This window comes from Hippocampus zosterae, chromosome 5, assembly GCF_025434085.1.
Source record: "Hippocampus zosterae strain Florida chromosome 5, ASM2543408v3, whole genome shotgun sequence".
In the NCBI taxonomy this organism is placed as follows: domain Eukaryota; kingdom Metazoa; phylum Chordata; class Actinopteri; order Syngnathiformes; family Syngnathidae; genus Hippocampus; species Hippocampus zosterae.
Window position 1 is genome coordinate 15393201 of NC_067455.1, and position 17566 is coordinate 15410766.

Sequence of the window (17566 nt, forward strand, 5' to 3'; positions counted from 1 at the left end):
GAGAAACTATGATAAAACAGAAATTGTTGGAATTCAACTAATTTGCTTGCCCTTTGAAATGAATATTTTGTAATGATGTATAATGTATTTCTCCACAGGTATCTTTCTTTTTATTTATTGTTTTTGTGGTTTACACGATGCTGCCATTCTCCATGCGGGATGCCATCATCGCTAGTGCTCTCACCTCTGCCTCGCACACCGCTGTGTTGAGTGTCTGCCTGTCCATCACAGCTGATCACATGGAACCTGTCGTATGGCAGGTAAGGCTTACAGTCATGGAGACATTTCAGCCACGTCTTGCAGGATATGCAGGATAATAAGATTCACTAATTCAATTCAACTGAAGTTGGAATGAACCTTGATTTGTTTTTGTTTTGGAGCCACTGTCTTTTCTGACATTAATGACAAGGTCACACCATGAAGGTAATATCACCTGACATATGTTTCATTTTCTAAATGCAACTTTAAATGTCTTTAAATTCAGATGTTTTCATTTGCACCTCACCGGCACCGGGCCAAAGCGTCCTGTTATCATTTGATGCATTTCTTTCTTTTCACACAAATGGTTACTGTTGTCCTTGCACCATGTGTGTTTGTTCGTTTTTTTCTACATTCTTGGCCAAAATAAGTGTTCAAATGTCTATCGCTCTTTGTCGACGCAAACATAATGTTTAACCAAACTTGCCGTTTTTTTGGTCTCATGAAAAGTGATGATTTTGGAAATATCAGTACAAAGATTCCACCTGACACCAGTGACATGATTTCCATTGTTGTATCTAGTTTCTAAGTACACAACACTTGTAAACAAATGATGGTGATGTTTCATCTAAAACTGAAAAAAAAGAAAAGAGAAGTGTGATTCTGAATGTGAACAGCACATGCTGTGACTCACAGGCAAAGTCAGAATTTTAGTCCACAGTTGCACAATGTACATTTTCATTTTGCAGGTCAATTGCATTTATACTAAGCAGATTGAGATAAGCTTGACATGTCCCAATAACACCAAATGTTTTCTCCAGCTTGTCCTAAAAACTCAAAATGAAAGCCCCTCAATAGATTTTGCTTGGCGGTAGTCTTTCGCTGTGCACAAATACTTGCAGAGAGACACTTGCAGGTACTCACACTTGGAGTCCATAGAGAGTGGTATGTTTTAATTAACTTGAAAGTATGATTACTTAAATCTTTCAGATCGAAGCTCACTAAGGTCAACGTATGAAGTTCTTGAAATTTGTGTTCATTGACTCACCAGATTACCGGAGGGCATTAACACTGCCACGATAACTTTGCAATGCTCATGAATTTAATTGCGATGGTCCATTTAATACAATACTTTGGTCTATTTTATTGAACAAAGAAAAATGTTGTCATAGGTCCGTCTATCATTTTGAAAACTATCTTTCTGCTTTTACGTGCATTGGATGTATTGAATGGGGATGCGGTCAAATCCTTTATGGGTCCAGTATGACAAGTGCCAGGAATTACAGAGCTAAAGTCAGCATTTGACAACCATCAGTAGAATTTAATGGGAAATTATAAAAGCTAAGGAATGTACTCATAGCCATATGCTAAATTCAAAGTGGACTAACATGAGTGTCCATGTTAGCGCTGTGCAACGTGCACAAATCCTCTCTGAAAAGCACGGGCGTGATTTTGCTGGCTAGATTACAGCATAATGACTTTAGCAGTCTGTGCGTCGCGATCCTTTTATCCCTGTTTCATCCTCCTATGATCCCTTTTGATCATCGAATATCGTGTGTTTTTTTTAAAGTAAGATCTATTTAAATTTACAAAACAAATTCTATATTTTTATTTAAAAAAAATGCTTGTTCAGTTGTGTGCCATTATATCACAATTTGACTACTATGTTTTGTGTTTTGATACAATTGTAAAAGGCATTCAGTAGATAATAACAGTATTGTTAATCTGCTATACAACTGTCTCGATCGCTTCCCAAATGAAGACTGTTTCAACCTAGAATTGGGACAGCACATAACTAAATCTTGAAGGAAAGAAACTTAAACAGATTCAATGATTTTAGGTTTCTTCAGATGAATAATGCAGATAGAAATGAAATCTCAAACCAATTTATTGTGTGTTTTTATATTTGACAGAGATGGCACCAAACATATGGCAATTTATCTTTTTTGTTGTGAAATGATTTCACTTTTTAAGGTGACAGTGATAATCACGATGCTTGATAATCAGGTTATGTAAGACATCAGGTTTTATAAGGGGAGGCATGACATCACATTGTCAACAGTAGGGGACAAGATTGAGATGTCATTCATAATGTCATGGAGACATGTTTATAGTAACAGTTGATGATGGTTAATCATCTCAGTAGCTGCTTCAGCTTTTACAGATACATCAAAGTCTCTATGGTTTTCCTGAGATCAACTCCTAAATTATAAGTTAAATAAACAAACTATTGATAACATACGAGCTGTTAAAGGATACTGACATGTGCTTATGTCCTGATTTTCTTTTTAGATTTTGGCCAATATCATCATTTTCATGTGTGGCAACATGGCAGGGGCATACCACAAACATCTGATGGAGTTGGCTCTCAAACAGACTTATCAGGACACCTGCAACTGCATCAAATCCCCCATTAAATTGGAATTTGAAAAGAGACAGCAGGTAACAGGGGGTCAATATGGCAACAGGTAAAGGGCCACTGAGCCAGCCAAAGTGAGCCAGGCAAAAGAACACGCTACCCTTGCCTTGAGCTTATTTCACAGCTCCACTGAGGAAGAAAAAATATATAAAAAATCTCACATCTCACATCTCACTTTGAGTTTTCTAGTTGTCACATTAACTTATTTCTTCCATGTGTTGTCTTTAGTCAGTTTGCCTCCTGATTTTTACTGTAAATAGGGAGCATGCTTGTCTCGATGATATCTTAGGAAAAAGTGAGACACCCCCCCTTTCATAGTAATGTGCTAGAAATCCTTAGCCATGTGCATGATCAAGGTTCTGTTCGGAAATCTTTTAATAAAGCGTTGTTTCCCCCAAGTACTCTTTTCTGTTGATGAACCATTTTCTTGCTGGATGTTTTCCATTTATGCACATTCATTTATGCACAGTGCGGCGTATATTGAGGTGTTTCATTATTTTTTTTGGGCCACGGCTGGACTCTTACATTTATAAATCCAGTACAGATACAAGTAGAGCTTCCTTTTTTTTTCTCCCCTGGCGAATCCATTTTGTGCTGTTACATATAAAGGTAAAATGGCCCTGATGAAGTGTTTCAACTTGTCCTCGGGGGGTTGTGGCTGCCTGCAACCAGTGTTTAGCCCCAAAGGAGAGAACAGACACGCTTTTGTGCTGAGTGCACTCATAATAGATGCTGTTTGCTTGGTGCTTTCATTCAAAGTATCAAATAGTGAGTGTATATTTGGAATCTGTAGTCCAAAGATGGGGCTGGGGGGCATGTGAATCATCATAAATTCAAAGTTATGTTTGCTGAGCAGCCTCCATGGGGCTGCCCTTCATGTCGCAGTTAGTGATGATAACAAAGGGGAATGTGACATTGTTTTACACTTTTCCTGCAGCTAGCCATATAAGGATTACTGACCATTGTCACATTTTCTTTCATGAATCATGTTGTTGATTTGACGCACAATTTTGTTTTCCCATTAAATCAGCCACGAGAGCAGGTTAATAAATGTGACTGCTTTTCTTTTTGTTTATTTATTTATTTTTTTACATCTTTGTCTTTAGTGGTTAAATCGACAGAAAAGAACCACTCACCCGCAATAAATATTGGAGAAATAAATTCAGTCATCTTCACTTTTTTAATCAAGTGATGTCATGAAATTAGTGTTTGATTGAATTGCTAACAAACCGTGGGCAATATATAAGAAAATTGTAATTCAATTTGTTTGACTCCCCATTATTTTATTTTGTCGTATCATCAGGAGCGTCTACTGTTGTCGCTGCTGCCAGCACACATTGCCCGTGTGATGAAAGCAGAGATCATCCAGAGACTAAAAGGACCAAATTTTGGTCAGATAGAGAACACAAACAATTTTCACAACCTCTATGTTCAAAGACACACCAATGTCAGGCATGTATTATCTTTTAGCATAATGTTATGCAAAATATTATTTTCATGCATATTTTAAGGAGTCATTTCATAAACATTATACTATATATTTTTTGTTGTCTTTTTTTTTTTGTAGCATACTGTATGCTGATATAGTTGGATTCACGCGCCTTGCCAGTGACTGCTCCCCTGGCGAGCTGGTGCACATGCTGAACGAACTGTTTGGCAAATTTGACCAAATTGCCAAGGTAAAGAAGTCATCATTTAACTGTCAGTATCACTGAATAGCATACCCTTACTAAGTTAGTATACTTGGAGAATTGTGGAATATAATTTCAAAATAACAGGTACCTATAATTAAAATGTACAATTAGTAATTGGGCTCTGTGGATTTATCATGCAGTTTGATGATCCAGAGTGGGAGGCAAACCTTGATTGAAATGTTGAATATCAGTTTACTACTGTGGCTTTTCACACATGAGAAATATGCACATTATTTGACAGTGTTGTAGGTATGGACGTATGTATTGTGTTTGCACATGTAAGTCTCTAAACTTCAGTGTTACCTTGTGCTTTATCTTTTGTACGCAGGAAAATGAATGCATGCGGATAAAAATCCTTGGTGACTGTTACTATTGTGTATCTGGACTACCGGAGTCTCTACCAAATCACGCCAAGAACTGCGTCAAAATGGGCCTGGACATGTGTGAAGCAATCAAGTAATCCAAATGTCCATGTGTGGTGACTTCCGTACTCGATCTCAACAATAACAACTCATGATTTCGAAGCAAACAATAGCTCAATCTGTACACAATATTTTAGGAAAAATAAAGTCACAAATTGTGACATCGAACATGCTTTGCCAAGTATTTGTTAGGAAAAGTATTTTCTGCCATGAAAAAAAAAATCCCTGAACTCTGTCAGCACACAGGATCAGGGGATAGAAGATTTATTTTGGTACAGTGTGAGGTACAAAGACTTGATACTCAATCAGATTTAAACTCTGTGACATACATGAATGCTCAAATCAAAGAAGTACAGCACCCAACATAATTCATGAGCAGTTAATTCAGGCAGCTTTGTCAAACACTGATGACTGATAACAGCTTGACACTTTCTTGAGTCCGAGCTCTCCTAATTAAAAGATCCCGCCCACAATCTTGAGATAATCAATCATTCTATCAACATGATGTGCAAATAGGTGGTGCACTAAGTCTTACACTTGCTTGTCTCTATGTGACTTATTCGCTGTCTTTTTCAACACAATGGTTGTTGATTTTGTTCCCTCTTCCACAGTTATAAGTGTGGTTTTGATGCATGACAGGAAAGTGCGCGATGCCACAGGGGTTGACATCAATATGCGTGTTGGCGTGCATTCAGGGAACGTTCTGTGTGGGGTCATCGGACTTCAGAAATGGCAGTATGATGTTTGGTCACATGATGTCACGCTGGCCAACCACATGGAAGCAGGAGGTGTGCCAGGGTGAGTTAAAATAGCCAACAAGTAGCGTTGTCCCGAGCCAGTCGTGTGATTGGACATCACAGTCAATCATATACTTCCTCGCTGATTGGTATCGCGGTTGAAAAAAATGTTTTCATTCTCTTTTCTTCTCTTCTTTCTGAATTCAAGCATAATAGTTATCACATTGGGATGCATTATTTGAAAAAAAAAGATACATCAGACAATTTTGATGCACTCTTTTCTTTGTATTGCTTTGCGGAGGTATCAGATCAATGCTTGTTATCTCACTATCTTCTTGATAGTTTGCAAGAAAGCATATGTGATTTTCTTTTAGCTTTCCCAAATAATAATAGTCGGTTGGTAATTCCAGACGAGTCCACATCACATCAGTGACACTAGAACACCTAAATTCAGCCTATAAAGTAGAAGATGGGGATGGGCAGGAGCGAGACCCTTATCTCAAGGAGCATGGAGTCATCACATATTTGGTTATCAACCCAAAGGTAATGGAGCATGTTGAATATTTGTTACGGATCTAATAAAAGGCGGGAAAATTCCACACGATCTTTTATTTATTTATTTATTTTTAGGTGGAACATCGTAGCCCACAGCATCACTACAGGCCCAGGCACACTGTGGACGGAGCCAAGATGAGAGCCTCCGTTAGGATGACCCGCTACCTGGAGTCTTGGGGGGCTGCCAAGCCTTTCGCCAACCTGCACCACAGGGACAGCATGACCAATGAGAACGGCAAGATCAACACAGCTGTGAGCAACTCTCTCAACGTTGACGAATTATTTGTTGCCATTTGAAATGATGGGTGGATCTCGCTGCCGTGTGCGATCTCTTCATTTCCATTTTCCTTCTAGGACGTGCCAATGGGACAGTATCATTTCCAGAGGAGATCTGAAAGGCAAGCTATGTGTTTCACTGTTCCAGGATAATTTCCTTTGGAAGGATTATCTCCGTCCCTCGACAGTGCAGTGCAGTGTCAGAGGACGAGTTTTAATAACTCTTGACGTCTGCTGAAGGCTATGACATGCATGACTAATCTTGTGTCAAATTAAAATGTTCGGTCTCTTTTCGCTCTTGTTAAAAGGACAAAGTCTCAGAAGAAGCGGTTTGAGGAGGAACTTAATGAGAGGATGATCAGGACCTTTGATGGCATCAATTCACAAAAGTAAGGGTAATTGAATGACTTTTTCGATTTACCGGTAAGTATACCTGATTTTGAAACTTATCCACGTTATGTCCCAATTGACTGGCCTTTGTGCTTCTAGGCAGTGGCTTAAATCCGAGGACATCCAAAGAATATCTTTGTTCTTTCACAATAAATCTCTGGAAAAGGAGGTAAGAAGTACTTTCTACTAAAGGTCACAAGAGAACTGGAGAGTACACTTCTTGGTTGTTCGATCTTTTATGTTTTCCTTCCGGTGAAACAATGACTTCTGTTGTCAGAATGCATTTCGAATCATCCTTTGTTTTTAATATACACATAAATGTATGAAAAGGTACTTCACTAAAACTCACCCTTTTTATCATTTTAGTACAGAACAACAATTTTGCCAGCCTTCAAATACTACGTCACCTGCGCCTGTCTTATCTTTTCCTGCATTTTCATTGTGCAGATACTCGTCTTACCAAAGTACGTGGATTTTGTTACACGAAGCATGACAGTGAATAAACAGCAGTGTGAAAAATAATGTCATGACAAATGATCCTGATTTGCTATATACATGTTATTTTTTCAGGACAGAAGTCTTGGCGATATCTTTTGGGATGACATTCTTTTTCCTTTCCATAATTGTTTTCATATGTTTCATTGGGCACTTCATGGTGAGTAACACGGTCTGTCTAAATCAATTCTTTCAACAGGGCCAATTGCACTCTCTCCCTTGTTTAATCTATAATTGGACTCTTTTGTACCTCACTTTCTGCTTGATAGCACAAATGCCTTGTTGATATATATTTTTTTCTTTTTAGATCCAGTACAAGTGCATCACTAGTTCAGTCTTGAAGAGCATAAGAGTATTTTTTTCTTTTTTATATGATCCCCCACTTTTGCCAATTTGTAAATGGTGTTTACATTGGCTTCGAGTTTAAATACTGTATCGGCTTGGCCTTCCTTGAAGAATTGGCACTTTTTCCTTAGCCTTGCGTGGCTTTTATTTGGGTCCTGCAGCTTCCTCCTACATCCCAAAAACATGGATGCAATGAGAAAATTGTCCAGAGGTATGAATGTGAGGTGAATGGCTGTCTTTTTCTTTTAACTTTGTAAATGCGTTCTGTGATTGATTGAAAAAAAGGTTGTCCCACGCCTCTCGCTGAACGTCAGCTGAAATATCCTCCACCTCACCGACGACCCTAATAAACATAACTTTTGGAAAATGGAATCATGGAATCATGACCATAGACGACAACCATTCACACTCACACTCACACCTAATGACAATTTAGACTGTTCCATTGACCTGCCACGCATGTGTTTTTGGAATGTGGGAGGAAATCAGCATACCATGAGAAAACCCACACAGGCATGCGGAAAACTCCACACAGGAAGGCTGCAGCCGGAATCGAACACTGGATCTGCACTGTGAGGCTGGTGTGCTAACCAGTCGACCACTGTGCCAACCCCGATAAATACAATCGACATGTATACGTGGATCTTTAAACGTGCTTATGTACATGTGTTTATTGGATTGTTCACCGGAACGTATATGTCCCTGATATATGTGCTTGCTGTATTTATTCCTGCAGCACTGCAGCAAAAGCGCCCCCACTTCTTGGATGTGGCTGCTAAGGTCCTCTGTTATTATAGCCAACAAGCCATGGCCCCGAATCACACTCACCTTGACAACGACAGCTCTCATCCTCACTATGGCAGTATTCAACATGGTAAGCTCTTATGTGCAGATTTTCTGTTTTGATGGAATGCGAAATAGTTAGGCTTGAAAATGGTGTACAGCAGGGGTGCCCAAACTTTTTGGATCGAAGATCTACTTTTTGATCAACTAACCTCACGGGATCTACCCTTACCGGCGGGCGCACGCTAACATGTACAAAGACTTTGTACTAACATGTACAAAGACACACAAATGGTTGTTTGTTTTTTTTCTTCTTGACACTCCTCGGATATACTTGGGACCTGTCTTAGATCTACCGGTAGATCAGGATCTACCTAATGGGCACCCCTGGTGTACAGTAAGACAAGCTTGCAGCTCACACATGTCAAATTAGCTGCAGTGTTCATAGGTCAAAAGGCCCCAATTTGATTTGTGGTTTCATGTAACCGGTAACAAGGACCTTTCAGTCAGGCAGAATGTGACGGGTTAAATTGGCTAGATTCTGAAAAGCCCCGCAAGAATAAATGTCGGTCATTTTTGTGGAGAGACTATTTATCTAAGTCCTCTTTTCCCATGTTATGCTTTTATGTTGTAATTGTCCCACTTATCAATTTATTTTAAGAACACTTCATCTACATTTTTTAAAATTTTGTGTTTAGATACCAAAATAGGACAATTAAAATGGTGGTTGAGAAAAGCGAAATACTAGCCTGAGGTTGCATTAGCATGATAAACTACAAAATTATCAGCATGAATTTGACCTTTCCATGACTTGTTTTTGTTTTCTGTTTTCAAGCTACCGGTAATCTCTCATCCAAATCCTCTGGGATAGCTTGAAGCTCCCAGTGACTCGGCACAGCAATTTTGATAAAGGATGGTTGGCTGAAAAAAAATAAAATAAAATAACAAAACAAACCAAAAAGATATTCAAGACCACTATACGAGACCGCAAATCTTGGTCTCGTATAGTGGTCTTGAGCATAAAAAAATTGTTCTCCAAATTTTCAACCATTTCTCATTCTCTCGCTGATTGTAATGTTCTTTTTAATACATTTTTCAATGTTAAAACCACAGTGTCTGTAGCAATCTCAAAGCACAGGCATTTTTTTTCAACTCAATTTTTTAATGAAAAAAACTAGAGATATGACCATCAGAGATAGATCCCAAAAAATCTAATTAAATTGAGAAATCAGTCCCGGGCGCCCCCGGTTGTCCAGTGGTTAGCGTGTGGACCTCACAGTCCAGAGGTGCAGGGTTCGATTCCTGCTGTGGCCTCCCTGTGTGGAGTTTGCATGTTCTACCCGTGCCTTCGTGGGTTCCTCCAACATTCAAAAAACATACATAGCAACTTAATAGAATACTCAAAAAATTGTTCCTAGATGTGAGTGTGAGCGCAAATGGTTGTTCGTCTGTGTGTGTCCTGTGATTGGCTGGCAACTGGTTCAGGGTGTCCCCCATCTACTGCCCGAAGACAGCTGGGATAGGCTCCAGGACCCTCTGTGGCCCTTGTGAGGATAAAGCAGATCGGAAAATGGATGGATGGATGGGAAATCACTCCCATTCACAATTAAAAAAAAACCAATCATTTTGATTGTTTTTTTTTTGTTTTATGCAATCATCTGTACTTATATAAGTCATAATAGTGACATCCAGTAGGACCAAAACATTTTTAGAAATTGAAATAAAATAACAGCAAGCAGCAAATGTCTGCTGTTACTGCAGCTGTCTTCAATTTCATTCATTCATTCATTCATCTTCCTAACCGCTTGATCCTCACTAGGGTCGCGGGGGGTGCTGGAGCTATCCCAGCTGTCTCCGGGCAGTAGGCGGGGGACACCCTGAATCGGTTGCCAGCCAATTGCAGGGCACACAGAGACGAACAACCATTCGCATTCACACACACACCTAGGGACAATTTAGAGTGTTCAATCAGCCTGCCATGCATATTTTTGGAATGTAGAAGGAAACCGGAGCACCCGGAGAAAACCCACGCAGGCCCGGGGAGAACATGCAAACTCCACACAGGGAGGCCGGAGCTGGAATCGAACCCGGTACCTCTGCACTGTGAAGCCGACGTGCTAACCACTGGACTATATATATATATTGATATAGCATAAGCTATAGCCAAAGTATAACAAGTCTTTTAAATATAGCCAATTTGAAGTGAACTCAAGAAGTACCAAAATACTCATCTCAGAAAAGGTAGATTCAGAGGTGTTACGACCAACTAACCTGTGTTAGTTTGACCTTGCCCCCAACATCAGTGACTTGAAGACCCCACACATCGAACAGCGTTTTCTTTTGCATGTTGTTTTACATGTGAAGTACATGTGGTTGAAGAACCCCATTTTAATTGCAGTCATGCCTTGGTGCGGGCTCCGCTCTCTGTAATTTGCACCCCGTATCTTTGCATTTACGCTTGTGCGCCATCAGTCACAACACCACGAAGGTTGCTGTCATTATGAGGGTGGTGGGGGTTAGTAACATGATTTGAAAGTACCTGAATTTGTTGCGATACCAAGGGCTTTTCCTTACTATCACATTCATGGAGTTTAAGAGTAGCAGAACAGTCCTCCTGATTTTTCCAGTCCGAAACCGAGACAAGACCAAGACTTTTTGGATTTGAGTCCAAGGCAAGAACACAACCTTCAAAATGTGGTCTTGAGACAGATCTCAAGGGATCCGGATCAGGCCCATTGGTCTTTTTAATGCGGCCCGCTGAAGATTGGTGCACATTGTTGGTGAAGATTTGTTTGATTGTTATCATGGTAAAAACTTTCCGCAAACTGGACCGCTAGTAAGAGTCGGAGCGCAGTCAAATGTGTAGAGCGTGAACCACAGGGGGCTCAGTACACATCCTTGAGGAGAACCGGTGCTGAGTGTGATGGTGGAGGATAATGTTACATTATTACTGGCATACAAAGACATTGTGCTGTCTTCTTTATTTTCTATTTCTATTTCTAACTTTTGGCCCGGCCCTCCACAATTTTTTCTGCTTCTCATTTGGCCCCCCCGGGAAAATAATTGCCCACCCCTGGTTAGAGAATACGCACATGCCAGGCGAATGATGTTGTCTTCTGTGTGGTTTTTGGTGTAGTTCTTTCTGGACGACATCATGTTGTCTCCAGCTGTCAATATTTCGTCCAATGAAACAAAGCTTCACCCAGATGGACAACCAGCTGCCGTTACTGGCAAGAACAACTTCTACCTTCCTGTAAGTGATATGTTGGATTAGAGACTCATTGTTTTTCCAGCCACTTTACTTTTAATATGACTTAAAATGTTTTGATTCGTGTCTATCTGTGCAGTATTTGATTTACAGCTGCATTCTGGGCTTGATTTCTTGCTCGGTGTTCCTGAGGATAAACTATGAGCTGAAAATGATAACCATGTTGACAGCCGTGGTGGTTTACAACATCATAATTCTTCAAACTCATGCTTCCCTGTTGGATGAATATAGCAGATTCTTGTACACATCGGAAAGCCTAGACAGGTATGTGTGTGTGTGTGTGAGTGAACAAAACATTCTTTCTGTGTGTTCAGAATAAGAGACCATTAAAAGAGAAAGATTGTGTGAAGGTAGATTTTTGCATTTATACGGTGATGCTAGAACTGTGTGAAGGTAAGTAAAAAGGAGGTTATAACGGGGACCGGAAAGTCTCCTTCCAGTCCATCAAGTCGAAATAGCTTAAAAAAACTGGCAGCTTTTATCTTCAATTAGTGTCAGAGGCACGTAAACAGTTCTCCTAACTTTTCCAAACTCATTTCTTTCTTTCTCTCAAACACCCAAATGAAGACTGTGTCAGCTCATGACTTCATCTCAACAAAACCAGTGGAAGAATTACAGTGTTGGGCGAATTCCTGTAGAAAATTGTTTTGGTTGATAATCACTCTGCCCCAAAAAAGTAATTGAATTACCGGTAGTCACCAAATTCACTCTTCATTAATATAATTAATTAAGATGGAAAATAATTTGTTACTTTTTGTTTTGATTTGTTTTTTTAAACCTTCACATATGCCAAAGAATGCTGACAGTTTTTTTAGTGGCACTAGAATACAGGGGGTGCTTCATTTAACTTAACATTTATTGGACTTTACACTACAACTGGTAGACATACTGTTGGCCCGAAGTTAAATGTTCCGTGGTAAATGGTCTAACTTAATGTCGTGTATAACTGATAAAGTCATATGGATTTCAGCCAATTGGTATATACTTGACCATAAAACGAGGAAAACATGGAATCAGTGCTCAGTGTCAACCAATTAAGCTGAAATTCAAGTAATGTGCTTGACAAACAAGCAACGTGTCAAACGTAACAGGCAAACAAATTTCAGACAAGGTGTCTTGTGGTTTTTGTCCCCTCCGCCGCAAACACAAACATCTCTGGTCTTCTCTTGAAAGCCCCCTCAAGAACTAATAACTAATATAACTAAGAACTAATATGAGAAAGAACTAGGCAGTTGTCTGCAGAAGTCAGCTCTTGATAAGGCTGAAGGTTCTTTAATATGCAAAACCTGCTCGCAAAAATTATTGGGCTTGCTTCAGTGGTCTACACTTTTGAAACTTCCATTAAATAATCAGTGTAATTGAAGATTTTAGATGTCGAATTGCAGCGCATTACATCCTACCGAATTACCATTTAAACGATCTTGATTGATGAATAGGGAAACCAAGTCTGGCACGTTTGCATGTGACAGTAATTAGAGCTTGCAGTGAATTACAAGTCCCGAATTGCTGCATATTCTTTGTCTTTTGTTATCCATCTTGGGAAAAACGCATCACGGCAGACAAGCTCAGGTCGAGAAATGCAAATTGTAAACAAGCTCTTGTCACCGCAAAACAGACGAGACAGTATTAATGGAGTAACAGCTTGGAATAAAACAGTTCGTTAGCCAATCCTGTGACACACTCAATTCCATCGCCACCGCGAATGAAGCATTGTTGTCATTTATTTGGCACCAGCCTTCCCTCTACACTTACTTCTATTTTGTCACATTTTAATCCTAATCAAACTCAATACTTTGTTTCATCTTGCTTTCTCAAAACGTCGTCTGTTTCTCTGCGATTCAAGACCAGGAGTCCTCAAAGACCTGAAGACTATGGGCTCTATCTCACTCTTCATTTTTTTCGTCACTCTCCTTGTGCTTGCTCGACAGGTGAGTCCGTCCTCAAATGGTGTGGTGTGAGAGAAAGGTGAAATAAAGCAAAGTGCTGTTGATATAGAGGGGTAACCATTTACATAAAGATGAGGCTGTTTCAGTGGATGGTTAATGTTATTTTGTAGAATACATATGACCTTATTTGCCACTCAATGAAAATTCTGAAATTATTATGGGGGTGAAAAATCACATGTAATGTATTTCGTATATGTGCTCAGGCCCATCATATTAATTTAAAACTTTAAATTATGCATTTCTCCAAACAAATCAGCTCACGTATAGCTCTGGGGCAAATGTAAATACATTTATCACACAGGGACATGAGCTGGAGAGAGTTGACCAAGTATTGTCACTGTTATTGTCATTTTTGCCTTTCTTGTATTGACATATACAGGTCCATGTCTATGAATTGGATTGCCATGGAAAACATTTTTTTTTTTCACTTCAAAAGGTGAAACTTGTATGAGACAGATTCACCTCACAGAGTGAAATATTTCAAGATATTATTCCTGCTCATTTCCATGATTGGAGCTTACAAATAACAACCCATCTAAAAATGTGAATGCTACTGAAGAATCAGTCCAAAGTATAGAAATGCTGGCCATCTGAAAAGTGCCATGTCTTCATTCGTTTACTGTCACTTCTTGTTTGGATCTCCTTTCGCGTGAATGATTGCATCACACTGATTGACACAGTTCATGGACGAACTGAATGGTGATTGGATCCCAAAAACAGAGACACAAATAAAAATCCATAACAAAAACATGTATCAACTCAAAAAAGGTGCACCGACAAGGTCTAAAGAGAAATCACAGGTCACAAGGAGCCAGGAAAAACAAGGCATAAACAAAAAGTGCTTGCAAAAGGCAAGGTAAATCGTAAATCTGAGAAAATAAACGAAATGAGATGAGTCAAATTACATGAAAACAAAACAAGAGCAAGAACAAAATAATATCAATACTTGCTGACAAGGGGCTAGAGAGCAAATACGACTATGAAGAGAATGAGAGGTCTAGAAAGCAACGCTTGGCATGAACAGCAAACAAGGTCAAAATCCGACAACGAATTGACAATTGGGCAGTCCAGATGAATCACTGGCAGCAGGTGTGCATGCTGGGAGGGGTAGGTCATCCTCTGGCACCTGCTGGAGACACACAAGAGCAGAATCAGGACACTGATGTGGCCTAGAAGTAGGCAGTCTGTGGTACTGCTGAGGTTTAATGGAAGCCCAGGTGTCTTTCACAGCAGCTTTCAGCTCATCTGCGATATGGACTCTCGTGTGTATTAGCGTCTGGTGTGGCTGTCCACTCTTCCTCCACAATTTGGATTCTGAATTCAGAAATGTTTTGGAAAATGTATTAAGAAAAATTGTACCAGTGAGCAATCAATGCCTCAGCAGTGGCTTTGACACAGAATGCGACACAGAGCCCAATTTGGTGTTACAGCTATTTCACAGTGTCTCTGAATGCACTTACTCCTGCCTCAGCCAACTGTTGATGAAGTTCCCTCAAATTCTTGAATGTCGATCAAGGCCACAGTTATCCATGATGTGTTTGCTTCGGTTTTTTTTTACCCCACTATTTCCTTCCAGTCCAATGAGTTTCAGTTTTTGAGCAAACTACTGACATTTTCTGTGATTATTGTAATTTACTGCGAGACACCTAACCCGTATTGCAGATGATGCAACGGTATACAGTACATGTGATTCAACAAGCTGAATGAAGGACATGTCTTGCATTTGCAGTAGAATCTTCTAAGGTCTCACGCAGTCTGCTTCAGAACACTGGCCAATGTCTGAATGGCTCTGAAAGAACTTTTGAATTTGATCGTTTGAGTGTTCCGCGAGCTGAAGTCTCGTGAGATATAAGGTCTCTCATGATGCATGACATGGGGTTGCGAAACTGGACTTATATAACCCTTATGAACCGTATTTTGGGTCCAAAATTTTGATCAAATGTAGAGTTCTTTCAAGTGGGAAATGTTCGACTTTAGAGATTCTGCTCTTTTTTTTTGACAACTAGCTGTACACGTGTACCTTCAGTCTTTTCACCTCTGTGTCCTCTTGTAACAGAATGAATATTACTGTAGGTTAGACTTTCTGTGGAAGAACAAGTTCAAGAAGGAGTGCGAGGAGATCGAAACTATGGAAAACCTCAACCGTGTCTTGCTGGAAAACGTTCTGCCTGCACATGTTGCTGAGCACTTTCTAGCACGGAACTGGAAAAATGAGGTTGGACATATTAATAATGTTGTATTTTTTTTATTTATCAGCCCCACGCAAAAAATAAAAATACATGCACACACCAGCATGGTTTTCAAATTCAGAAAAATTCAAAAAATTTGATGGTGACTGTGATCAGAGGTCATATTAATACGTCCTTGTTGCTTCTCAACACCTTTCATAATGCATGACTAAGGTCAACTCATGTTTCTTTTCAATATAATAATTGTATTATTATCGTTTAATCTATCAAACAATTTTGTTTTGAAAGTGCTAGAGATAAAAGCCGTAAAATCAGAAAGCTGAAATGACCAAATATTGAACCAATTTAGATCCACATTTTGCCATTTTTAACTGTCTTGCTATGTGTGCTTCCTACTTGGCACAGGATCAATAATGTTTTACAGGATGACATTTTTTTAAAAGGCCATTAGCCTTTTATTGGAATGACATTTCTGCGTAAATCTTTCGAAGTCTCAGTGATTCCAGCCATCCTCTTACAAAAGTTTGAATGCCAAGGCCAAAGGAATCGAAAGTGACGCAGATGTCAAAATCGATAGTTCGCTCCCACTGAAAGTCTTGGCTGGATCAAGTGTGTACACATCTTTTGCAGGGCGGTTTACCTTCTGCTTTTTATCCGTCAGGATCTATACCACCAGTCTTATGATCTGGTGTGTGTCATGTTCGCCTCAATCCCGGACTTTAAAGAGTTTTACACAGAATCTGATGTCAACAAGGAGGGATTAGAGTGTCTCCGACTTCTCAATGAGATCATCGCTGATTTTGACGAGGTAAATAAATACCAGACTCTTGTCAGTTTTGCCAGGTTTATCTGATAGAGGGTGAAGAGTAACTTGTTTTTTTCAGTTCCAACCAGTGAACAACCAATGATCTTAAGATAATTCCTCTAGTTTTACAGGAATTACATCTGCAACTAGATGTATGTTTTGTATTTTTTAAATACATTTCTTTTTATATTGTATTTCTCCAGTTATTGTCAAAACCTAAATTCAGTGGTGTGGAAAAGATTAAAACTATTGGAAGCACATACATGGCTGCTACAGGACTCAATGCTTCGCCTGGACCAGAGTACTCCTCACAGGTTAAGATAAAGACACACACTTTAAAATGCTACTTGATCCGTTTTAACAGTTGAGAAACTATTGTGTTGTGTGTCGTGTTCTGTATTCTGTATTCTCAGGAACATGACAGACAATACATGCACATTGGGACAATGGTGGAGTTTGCATTTGCTTTAGTGGGGAAGCTGGATGTTATCAACCGACACTCCTTCAATGATTTCAAACTCAGAGTTGGTAAGTTACAGAAAATGTGTATAGCTATGACAATAATTTGTCAATATGGGATGTTTTTTGTTTAGTTTTTTTTTTTTATCCTGCACTTTGTATTTAGCATCCTTTTCGACATAGCAAGCCATTCTTAAACTGTGAAGATTCATTTTAGAAGCTCATACTATGGTTGCTTGTTAACATAAGCACTCAACTGATCCTTCATATTTGGACGTTCGCTGCCATGCAACAACCAGGAATAAAAACAAAACAAAAAAATATATATTTCATGCATGCTATTTGTTACTGTATATATACTGGTGGCAACCAGACCACAGAGGAAAAGGGAAAATGAAAGCAGGAAGGATCCAGCTCACTGCATGTGGTAAGAACAATCGTTCAATACCGTCAACCTGCCCAAAGATCACAGGGTGTGATGCTCCATTAACTCAGCAGTGTGCATGTGTATAACAGTGCATCCCTGCTGTCTCCAGACAGGCTAACAGAGAGGGAGGTGGAAATCCCCACCCGCTGCTTTAACAG

The 17566-nt window shown here is 39.5% G+C and overlaps 1 protein-coding gene across 3 annotated transcripts in view; it reads left to right on the top strand.

The window, feature by feature from the left end:
* Nucleotides 1-17566, top strand: part of adcy2a (adenylate cyclase 2a) — a 42696-nt gene that overhangs the window by 20400 nt on the left and 4730 nt on the right. For 2 of the 3 annotated variants that reach the window (XM_052065706.1, XM_052065704.1), the window contains 21 exons: nucleotides 99-260; nucleotides 2491-2640; nucleotides 3921-4069; nucleotides 4185-4296; nucleotides 4640-4767; nucleotides 5373-5531; nucleotides 5881-6013; nucleotides 6101-6277; nucleotides 6380-6423; nucleotides 6610-6690; nucleotides 6791-6860; nucleotides 7058-7155; nucleotides 7262-7346; nucleotides 8268-8405; nucleotides 11451-11567; nucleotides 11662-11846; nucleotides 13426-13510; nucleotides 15585-15743; nucleotides 16379-16525; nucleotides 16726-16836; nucleotides 16936-17050. In XM_052065706.1, coding sequence (XP_051921666.1) covers nucleotides 99-260; nucleotides 2491-2640; nucleotides 3921-4069; nucleotides 4185-4296; nucleotides 4640-4767; nucleotides 5373-5531; nucleotides 5881-6013; nucleotides 6101-6277; nucleotides 6380-6423; nucleotides 6610-6690; nucleotides 6791-6860; nucleotides 7058-7155; nucleotides 7262-7346; nucleotides 8268-8405; nucleotides 11451-11567; nucleotides 11662-11846; nucleotides 13426-13510; nucleotides 15585-15743; nucleotides 16379-16525; nucleotides 16726-16836; nucleotides 16936-17050 — 2605 coding nt within the window. Of the gene's footprint in view, nucleotides 1-98; nucleotides 261-2490; nucleotides 2641-3920; nucleotides 4070-4184; nucleotides 4297-4639; nucleotides 4768-5372; nucleotides 5532-5880; nucleotides 6014-6100; nucleotides 6278-6379; nucleotides 6424-6609; nucleotides 6691-6790; nucleotides 6861-7057; nucleotides 7156-7261; nucleotides 7347-8267; nucleotides 8406-11450; nucleotides 11568-11661; nucleotides 11847-13425; nucleotides 13511-15584; nucleotides 15744-16378; nucleotides 16526-16725; nucleotides 16837-16935; nucleotides 17051-17566 lie in introns of those variants that run through there. The other variant, XM_052065707.1, reaches the window with a different exon arrangement.